At 34.2% G+C, this 10,978-nt stretch overlaps 1 protein-coding gene across 1 annotated transcript; it reads right to left on the bottom strand.

Annotated features, from left to right (window-relative positions):
* Positions 1-8,088: 8,088 nt before the first annotated feature.
* Positions 8,089-9,527, bottom strand: LOC122608547. The gene has a single exon (XM_043781647.1). The coding sequence runs from the start codon at positions 9,265-9,267 to the stop codon at positions 8,302-8,304; it is 966 nt and encodes a 321-aa protein (XP_043637582.1). The 5' UTR covers positions 9,268-9,527; the 3' UTR covers positions 8,089-8,301.
* Positions 9,528-10,978: the final 1,451 nt, after the last annotated feature.

The raw sequence follows: 10,978 nt of genomic DNA, 5'->3' as shown, positions 1-10,978 counted from the left end.
ATCTACCAATAAACTAAAACAAGATTGAGACATTTCGAAACGACACATGGCATAATTCTTGATCGACACGTGTCCTTTTAATTTATTTATTTTATTAAATTTGTTTTTGTAATTGTATATAGATTCAAGTTCTTATTAGATATAGAATTAAACTCTAACCTTGGCTTATTAATACAAATGACATTATAACCTTATTCGATTAATCGTGATCTCATTAATAAATTGTCTCTTTTTCTTTCTCAATACTTAAACTCCTATTACTTATAATAATAAGTTATTAACATGAAAACTTTAAAATTTTGAGTTTACGATCTGAAATCACAAGGCTATTTGACGTCATCCACTATGCTTACAAGTTCCAATTTTGATGTGATTCTAAAATTTTTAGTAGGTAAATCCAAAATTCTAACTAAACATATTATATTTATCATTACTACTTATATAAGTTAGCTTCGATAATCGATTTACTTTAGCCAGAATTTATTTAATACTCACGAATCATGTATTAGGCATATTCAAACTTCTTTATGATACAATCTATATAACTACCATATATCGTACGGGTATTAGGACTATATAATACGGAGTATATTTATTGGTATATCATTGTTTTATAAATTTGAAACTTGTGCTCAAAGTCTCAAACACGTAAGAAGTCCCCAGCTAAAACATTTGCATTATGTACACTATTAGGTCAGTTCGAAGCAAACAATTAGTTCTCCATTCTTCGTGATTTCAGTTCTATTTAGTTTCTAACTAGCAAAATGGCCAAATGGGTAAACAAAATTTATAGAGCTTGATACGAAACAGGTCAAAAAATATACGTACACTTTTTTTCGGTAAAAGGCAAATATACGTACACTTTGTTCTCTTCGGTTGTAATGATATTTGATGCATTAAATATACATGAATTGCTACAAACTTTCTACTACTATGGCATATTGAAGCGCATAATTGGTTGAAGATCGCTAGACGTTTCGAATGAGGTCAACCAAGACCATCAAGCACTAAGTTAGTCGTTTGACACATCCAACCCACATAATATGCCCATTTTGCTATTGCTTTAAGCATATTATGGAAGATTATGGAATACAAAAACAGGATGAAATTATCAAGACAATGGAATATAAAAACAATGAAGGGCTAATTTGATTGTGTATACATACAGTTTCAAAAAACTATACAAAATCAAATTTGATTTTATGCATCGAAAAACTATACAAAATTATATATGATTCGATACATACACTTTGATTTAGACATTTCATCAAACACCTTGTAGGCAAAACTATTCTAAGAAATTTTTAACAACGATGTCCAAGTATACGACTACTCATCATATCAAGCAACAAAAATTACAAAAAAAAAAAAAAACAAACTAAAAATCATGCATAAAATTGTATAAGTAATATCAATATGAATTAAAAATACAAATATGTAAAAAAAATGTGATTGGTGACATTAATGAATGTAGCATAATAGTGAGTTGATGCCGTTGTAATGTTTTTTTAACTAATTTCATTTACTGTATCATCAAAATTTCTTTTATCCATTTTATTAAACGACAAATTTGTTGACTACATTTGACGACGGTGATGAATTGATGACAGTGATGAATTGTTTCGCCAGAGATTACATTTTCTATAATGATGATGATAATAGAATTAGGGTCCTGGCGAAGGAGAAGCACAACATGATCGTAGAAGATGATGCCCGACGTTTAAAGGTGATTAACGAACACGATGACATGATCGATCTTCGGCGAATCGGTTAGTTTTTTCCGGCGATGATCTCAGGTGAAAAAGAGATGGTTTTTGAAAGGAGTGTGTAAATTTCTCAAAGAAGTGTGTGTGTGTGTTTTGTGCGTATGTTTAGCAGAATGAATGACTGAGCTTTTTTTAGATGCAAATTGACACAAATACCCCTTTATTGTATTTTTTAGATCTAATCTTAGCCTTACAATGTGTTTGGTCCAAGGGATAAGATTTAGCTCTTGGATTTCACCAAATTATTCAGTTTCTCCCTGATCACAACTTATATATATATATAACGATAAAGATAAATGATGATACGTATTATCAAGAGGTAATTACAAGATTGGTCCTTGTGGTTTGTTCATCTTAGCAATGTGGGGTCACTTTTATGTTGTGAAAAAGACGATATTGCCCCTGCACGTGATGGCCACGTGCAGACTTGACGACACTCGAAAACCCATTGGAAAAAAGACAAACTTCAAGGACCAGTCTTGCAATTAACTCTATATATACAATCAGCGGCGCCCCCATGAATTCAAGTGCCCAGTTCGAGCTGGGAACAAAATGCCCCCAATCCTTAGAAATCCAATTATATAAGCAATTTTCTTTTTATAATTGAGACATTATAACAATAACAAAATGATAGTATTAGAAATACATATAACCAATGATTCGAGAAGCTCGTCTAGCATTCTTCATAGCAAATTAGTTTATTAGCTTTTCGCAGTCTGACTCTCTAAGATTTCATTTCTCAATAACTATCATTGTCAATCCATTAAGTCTTTCTTAAGATTTTTCCTTGTTCATTGTAAATAAGATTTCAATAACTTCAACTTCGAAAAAACTCTTTTTCGCAGATACAACTATGACTGGAATAGTCAACAATATTTTATATACAATGGTTGCATTCGGAAAATAACCAAGCTATTTCAAAACCTTCAAAAAGTGTCAGGAATATTTACTCTTTATCCCGATGTGGATAGTCTAATTAAGCTTTATTTAGCTAATTGTAAAACAAGTACTCTCTATTTATTACTAAGGACATAACTTTGTATGTACATATATATTTAGTACCTATAGTATTATATTATTTACAATTTAAGCATTAATTTGTTATTAGAATCAAATATATCTATATCTATACCTATATCTATAAACCCTTATAAAGGGTATTGAGTTTAAGAAATTAAACAACATTTTCCATTCCCATAATACCCCCCTTCTTTCTTTTGTATTTTACCCCTCCTTAACTATCTACTGAAAATACCCTTATCACAAATAATCACAAACCGGATCTTCTCCCCCAAAACACAAACCCACACAAAACACACACACAAAAAAAAAGAGTCGGCCAGAAGATCCATCTCGACCATCACCGGATTCATCATCATCATCACCCATAACTCGAACTTCCGGATTGATCATCATCATCACCCATGCCGGATTCTTTCCGCCGCAACAAACGGTTTATTCGGTATGTCGTTTTACATCATTGATGTGTAAAATCTAGTCTTAAATTTATAAACAAGAAAATACTAATAGTTAGACTTCTACACACAAGCAGTATACCTTATCATGTATAGTAAAGCTATCAGTAAGTCCAGGATCGAACACATGGACTGATTAAAAGCTAGCGAGTTTAATGCAGTTTAAAAAAGAGTTTGGTTTTTAAAGACACCACGTCATCTTGATTTTATATTAAAAGTTAGTTGATTGAAAAAGTTAGTAATTCCATAGAATTAATTGAAAAAAGAGTTTTTAATATCAAAATTAATTAAAAGATCATCTACTTCGACTCCATGACACTATAAATTCAGGTTGCACTTAATTGAAGAACCAATTCAAATATGTTGATTAATAACCGAGAACTAAACAAAGACTAACCCCGTACCCGTCAAGTTAGTTACTTTATTCAATCCTCTTAATTAACTAGTTCCATTACTAAGACCGGTACCCCAAGACGCCTTTAATAACTTTCCTAGTCAACTAATTGTTTTGGTTATTTAGATAACAATTGTGTCTATTGATTGTACCCAACCATTAACTCGTTAACTCTTATTAACTATTAATTACTTTCTACCGTACCCGTCATAGAAACAATCGCTTCTAACCAAGCAATCAAAATAACTTCTACACAACCTAGTTACCACTGAAGTTATGCAAAAACTATCCGCAATTGAGAGTTAAATAACAAAGAATTAATAAGCTAAAATTACGACACAATGTTAAATTAAATCAACTTGAATTCAAAAGATTTATGCAACCATTATTCAATTGTATCACTTCATCTTAGTAGATGATCAAAGATTTAGCTAGACATATTAAGACAAATAAAACTAACAACAATTATATAAATAGAATTCATAATAGTAATTGTATAGTAGTATAGTCTAATAATATGCAACTAATAATAATACTAATAAAAGATAGGAAAAAAAATCGAACGAGTACAGGATGCTACGGCTGAATTCGATTAATGCTGCTTCACAAAAAATCAAAGGCATAAAGTCTTTTTGTTTTTGTCTTTTGCGGCTTGTAATCCTAAAAACAAAGATACACCTCACGAATGCTTAATTCTTTTAGCGGATGAAACCCCCACCTGCCGACCTCACGTACGTCCACGAGATCCTCTCCTCTCCTCTCCTCTATTCGATTCCCTCCTAAAAAACTCTATATTCGATGATAGATTATTGTGTTCCAGCTCTCCCTTGAACGAATATATATATATAGATAAATTATGTCGGTACTTGATGACAACATTAGTGAACCGACTCTCCCTTTGACTTGTTTCCCACGTATGGACTTTTGTCCATTCAGCCGAGCCCATCACAACAAACCAACAATAATATTGAGCTGCTTCTATTCTTTTTGTCCTCCTCGGCCCATCACCTCTCTCTCAATCATATCATATTGTTTATTAGTATATAATAACAAATACTCATATTATTTTGTCCTGCGTGAAGTGCCATTGCCGAGCCCACAAGGATTGATGGCATTTTACTCTACTAGCATCCATGGTCCAAATCATCTTAGTTCATATTCGCGTTTCGTCTTTTGGTTCCCATCTTCAATTTTTCATAAATGATCTTTATTTAACATCTTTTCGTTAACTTTCATCTTATAGACCTATAAACATATAAAATTACATCTTAAGTATAAAAGTCTATAAAAGTGACAATAATACAAACATAAAATAAATAAAAGAAATGATATCGCGCAAAAATAAATATATATAAAATAGGCGATATCAATCATCTTCTTTCAAGATCAATTTCTGGTAAGTATTTAATTAGTTTGGATTTAATTAAAACACCTTCTTTCTTAGTAATTAGTTTGGGGCCTCATCAAGTCAAAAGTTTCCGGCGATCGACACATTCGAACATATCATTTAATGGTTAATCGACACGTTCATATTGACACATTCGATCTTTTTTGGATCATTTTATGTGAACAGCAAGAGAAAAAAGTGGGAAAATATGCATTTGAAAAAAATAGGTGAATTCTCTATGATTTTGTTTTTTTCCTTTGATCAATTATATATCATGTAATGCTTAATCTGTTCTTTTTTAATATCTATTTTTGATTGTTTTAGGTTGGTAGTAATTGCAGGTCAATCTTCGAATCGTTGGGGATCAAGGATTTTTACGGACATGGAGTTATTATACTATCGCCACCATTTCTCTGTAATCTCCACACACATCAATTTACACACCAATAATTCTTCCTTATAAGTCTACCTTTTATTTTTGTTGTTGCTCCAACCATGGCAGAAACAGAAACAGAAACAGGTCATTAAACCCATGCCACTATCGATTCAATTCCAGTTGCTCAATCCCCCATACCCAGTGCAACCCCTACATTTGATCATTTTGATGTATTTGAATGGCCCATCAAATGATTTAGCAACATGAACCAAAAGATGATACCACCACGACCACACCCCAATTTTTTTGGTATTATTCTTAATATTTTTAAAAATATATATTCTAAGATACATGAATCTATGCCAAACTGGTCGTGAAGATGAGAACTTGCTCTTTCCTGTGCGTTTTTTTTAATTTAATTTTTTTTCCCTGTGCGTTTATAGTGTGTTTAATTTATAATGTGTTCGTGTTAAGTGACTTTTTTTACTTTTTTCGATAATGTCTTGGTCAACACTTCTGACATCTTTACCATTTTCAGTCATGTTTTATAGTTTTGGGTATTCGGTTCCCTGATATCTACATTCTCAGAAATACTAACGCCGTTTAGTGCAATGTGGTAACATTTTCTGACTTTTTAAGTATCTTTAGTAGAATTGAGTAATTCATGATCAAAAATAAAGGAAAATAAAATGGGTCGACATTTTTTTATGGATGAGGATTTGTAATTTCTTTAGCAAATGAACCAATTTTTGATTATTGAAAGTGTTGATTCACAATATGTCATCAATTATTTGTTTTGTCCATACTTAGATTCTATTTATATAATGTGGCTATGTGTTTGCAGAGTGTTATTTGGTCAGAGGGTTTCAACTTTTCGGGGTGGTGTTGCACTGTTGCTTAAGGTTGTTTCATTAAATTTTTAGGGGTCAAGCAAGAAAGTTCAAGCTTAATGGTACGTACATTGTGGTTACTGGTAAGTGACCACCGACCTCTGTTGTTTGTGAGTCATAGTTAGTCATTTGTGTGATTCGAGAGCTGTGTTTTGTGTTTAAGGGTTTAGGTTTGAAGGAATGATGTTAAATAGTTTTTGGATGTATAATGACATACTTAGGATGTAGTTTACTCTATTGCATATATTGTGTGATTCTTTTCACATAAGCTCCTCAAGACGAGTCTTAATATTGAAATGGTGATACACTTAAGTGGATTCTATAACATCATGTCAGGCTCCTTTTTCTGCATTGGTCATTGCAGCAACAATGCATTCGGGTGAAATATGAAAATAAGAAGCAACACCAGATCTTTCTCAGGTTGTATACATGTCCCCGAAACACAAGTTACTTTTGACTGTTGTTACCTGCGTTTTTATCAGGTTGTATACATATGGCCCTAGCACATGTTGTTTTCATTGTAACTGAATTTTTATCAAGAGTATTATCTGACCATTTTAAAAAGTGCTTTTATTGTACATGTATCTTTAATTGTTTCTTTGATAGTTGTAGACCCTGTGTGGCACCATGAATAGATTCAAGCTTATATTTGGGGTTCCTGTATCTTTTATTCACGTTTATAGTTGTCTTCAGCTTTGTCTTTCTTACTCTTATTTTTTTCTTCGTTTTCTAGGAACTCAAATTGTCTTTGCCCCTTTCTATGATTAATTATGCAGTACGAGGGACAGTTGGGTCTTCACTGCCATCAGGGGGTCGGTGTTTGTATTGCAGCTGCTCACAACCACGCTTATCACTACATCCATGAACAAAGGTAAATGTGTCGAAACTCCGAACTATTTGTCATTAACCAAGAAGTGCGTTGATAGTCTTAGTGGACAACATATACCAGAAGTCAACTAATAACCATACTACTATCTACGTTTATCAAGGAACGAGACTCTTGGAAGTTCCCTTAGTTGTTTAATCATCTTATTATAATTGATCTTTATGTAGCATACAATTTTACAAAGTACATGAGCAGATCCTGTTCCCGCTGATTTTGTTCATGTCCTTGGTGATGCTAATGTATATTAGGACTCATGTGAGACCTCTTTATTACCTCAAGATGATGCCTAGGTCGTTTTCAGTTAGCAAAATTATGTTTTACTTCTTGGCGATCGTATGTTCATTGTTAAAATATTTACATTAGTGCAGATGTTGAAGATCAATCAAGAAAAGGAGATAGATGGGTTTGTTCCCAATGATTTTGACTCATAGAGTATGATCCTCAACAACAAATTGAATGGAAACAAAGAATATATAACATGTGTATCTTGATTTAGTGTGCAGCAAGAGTATAGAAACGTTTGTATTGTATTTCATTAATCTCTAATTTGAAAAAACCTGTACACATCTATTGTATATTTTTGAATATTTTTGTCTTTTAATTATTTGTTATATCTTATGTTTTCTAGATTATATTTGGTAAGGATTTATGAATCAATGCAACTTTGCCAAGTTGGTTCATTTTTACGTATGAATCAATACATACTTATTCTTTCTTTGTCAAAAATGCCTTTTTGGGATTATGTGTTTCTTCACACTTAAAGTTTGCTATTTGTTAGTTACCAGTCAATAACTTAGCAATATGGGTTATCTATTGTTAAGAAAAACATAACATTAACCAAGTACCAGTGTGACTACTTTGACGGTTTAAAACATGCAACGGAGATTCTGGTTCATTGAAAACGAGTATCATTTCGTATATTATTTTGTATATGTTTATTTTTCGCTCATGTGTTCATAGCTTGGTGTGTAGCTATACATTATCTTGAAGTAGCTACACATACAGAAACTTATAAGACAAACCAAGACACACTGACCACCTGTACCATGGTATCCGCTGCAACGTGCGGGTACCATGCTAGTATATATATATATATATATATAAGCTAATGAACATGATCCATATTATTACTTAATTAATCGGCTCTCGAGACACTGATAATGAATCGCAAACTGATCGCACTCCAGGCACTTGAAAATCGGCATGTACTGCAACTGGGCATCACACATACTGCATTGACCATGGCTTTCAATCCCTTGTACAAAGGTGAGAGTGTGTGGGTGAGTATCTTTGATTTCAACTTCTCTTCCAAACTTAACATTCAGAAAGAGAAAGACACATCTCGGATACTCGGAATAAACAGCTTGTTCACTTTGTAGAATTAAGGGAACACAAGCTGCATGCATGGACCAGGCACATGTAGTGCAATGATAGAACCACTGTCTCGAGTTAAATGAGTATATTCCATCCTCGCAAATCTCACAAAAGTATTCTTGCGGATGGTTCTCGACTGGACCGTATCTTAGACTCAACGGATGTTTGTCGTACTTGTGCCGGACTTGTCGAGGCAATAACAAAGCACACGATGTATGGATGTAGAAATCACAAGAGGGACAATGGAAACCCCATCCAAATTTCATCAGGACCCAACATGCCTTGCAATACTTATCTGATGGGATGTCTGAACCCTTGATTCTTCGCAACAGATGGTTGGGGTGAGCTTCATGAGTGATTTCCTCCGGTATGAGGGAGCAATTGATGTCTACATAATATCCACACGTTGTGCACCCATACGCAAAACCATTGCAGGGTAACCGGCAAACTTCACAAACGAATACAGCGGCCAACTTTGCTTTTGGCAGTAGAAGTAGTAGCGTGTGCTGTGGATGGCCCGGGTGGTCATGTAGTTGAGAGGGTAGCTTTGCACACCACTCATGGAGCACAAAACCACCACAGGATGATGATGATGATGATGATGATGATGATGATGGGTTTTCTACATTATATTGGGGACTACTACCACTAGACTTGTAAAATGGCACTGACGTGATTGGTCTGACACATCCATCACATAGCAGCTGTGTCTTCTTCATGGGATCATGAAGAGGAATAACTAATGATTCGTTACGTACTAGAATGAGTGGGTGTGGATGACTAAAATGGTTGATCAACCTCCTTTTATCATCATCGTCGTCGTCGTCATCATCATCATCATACTTTTCTTTGGCAAAATATTCCTCCTTGCGATTGTAAAAATAATAGTGCTTCAGAAGGTTGCAACTTTCATCGGGAAATGGGCAGTGGAGTAGATTAGGATGATCAGTGTCGTTGAAGTTTTTTTTGTAAGTTTTGCCACGGCCTGATAATTTAAAGTTAGAACCATTAATTAATATATCAACCACATGCAATATACACATCATGCACGTACACTTGTAATTTATCAAAGGTTAATTGCTCACCTGCCCGCGGTGAAGTCGCACATCCAAAATGGACGTAATATCGACATTTATCGCATTTGTAAAGCCACGCGAAATAGCCAAGAAAAGTGTCATCACAGACTTTGCAAATAGGAAAGGTGTTAGCTTTCAGTTCGATATAGGGAAAGGAAGAGGCAAGGGTGAGTAGATGAGAATGAGTGAAAGTGTCTTTGGTAGATCGTTGAATCGATAACTTTGTCGGCAGCAAAGCGCAGTCCAGGTGGATCCGGAACCAAGAACAGATGGTACATTGGTAGAAGGTCCCCCTTTCATCATTATGACTCGTAGCACAAGCATCACAAGTAGCTGATGTCGACTTGAACGTACGCTGCAACGGGTGATCAGGATGATGATTTGGGTGGACCATCTTTTGTTGAGACGTGGTCGCACAAACTATGTCCATAGTGAATTTGCAGATGGCACAATGGTAATTATAAAACATATTATGATAAGCTTTGCAGATGTAACAGCTCCATGTCCAACCAGAAGGATCTGCAATTCTGAAAGAGGGATCGGGTTCGGTAAACTGGAGTTTCTTGGACAAGGTCAGCTGATGACCCGCCGGATGATCATGTAACGGGTGGCTCTCTAGGATTAAAGGCAGTTCCGCACAGAATTTGTGCAGAGAATAGTCGTCGTCACATTCATGACACTTGTAGTAACACAAATGAAATGAATAAATCCGCTCCTCACACATTTTACATTGCCCCCCATGCTGCTGCTGGTCTTCTTCTTGTACCACCACCTTCAAATCATCATCTTCTTCTTCATCATCAGAGGAGCAATAATTTTGAATGATGTGGCGGGTTTGTTGTAGATGCGTAAGATAGAGCATATGTTGGTGACTAAAGTGCTTCAATTTTTCCATTGCAACTCACCTACCGACCTACATTATGCATCATGAGTTATATATATGCGTATCGCCAATACTACTTATTTTTTATAAATTAAGTTTAGTGTTCTACAATTCCCTTTGATACATTTCGTTATTTATAGATAAACACTCATCTTTGGTTATCATCCGAATGGGAAAAAAACACACACATGTAAGAGCCTGTTTTAATGCAGATGGAAAGGAAAAAGAAAAAAGAAAATACCTGTTTTAATGCAGATGAAATAATGGAATGAAACTATTCCGTAAAGAGCTCTAAATTGAATATAAAAAAAGTTCAAATTTAAAAAACCAATCATGAAAATGGATGGAATTGAAATGCATTGTTTTATAAAAATGTATACATTGTTTGATGGAATTAAAACAACCAATCATGAAAATGTATTTCTCGGCAATAATAGGCTTTTACTTACCTACACGCATCAGTTATATATG

Source organism: Erigeron canadensis, chromosome 7, assembly GCF_010389155.1.
Source record: "Erigeron canadensis isolate Cc75 chromosome 7, C_canadensis_v1, whole genome shotgun sequence".
NCBI lineage: Eukaryota > Viridiplantae > Streptophyta > Magnoliopsida > Asterales > Asteraceae > Erigeron > Erigeron canadensis.
The sequence above is the reverse complement of the archived record's forward strand: the minus strand, read 5'-3'. Positions and strand labels throughout refer to the sequence as shown.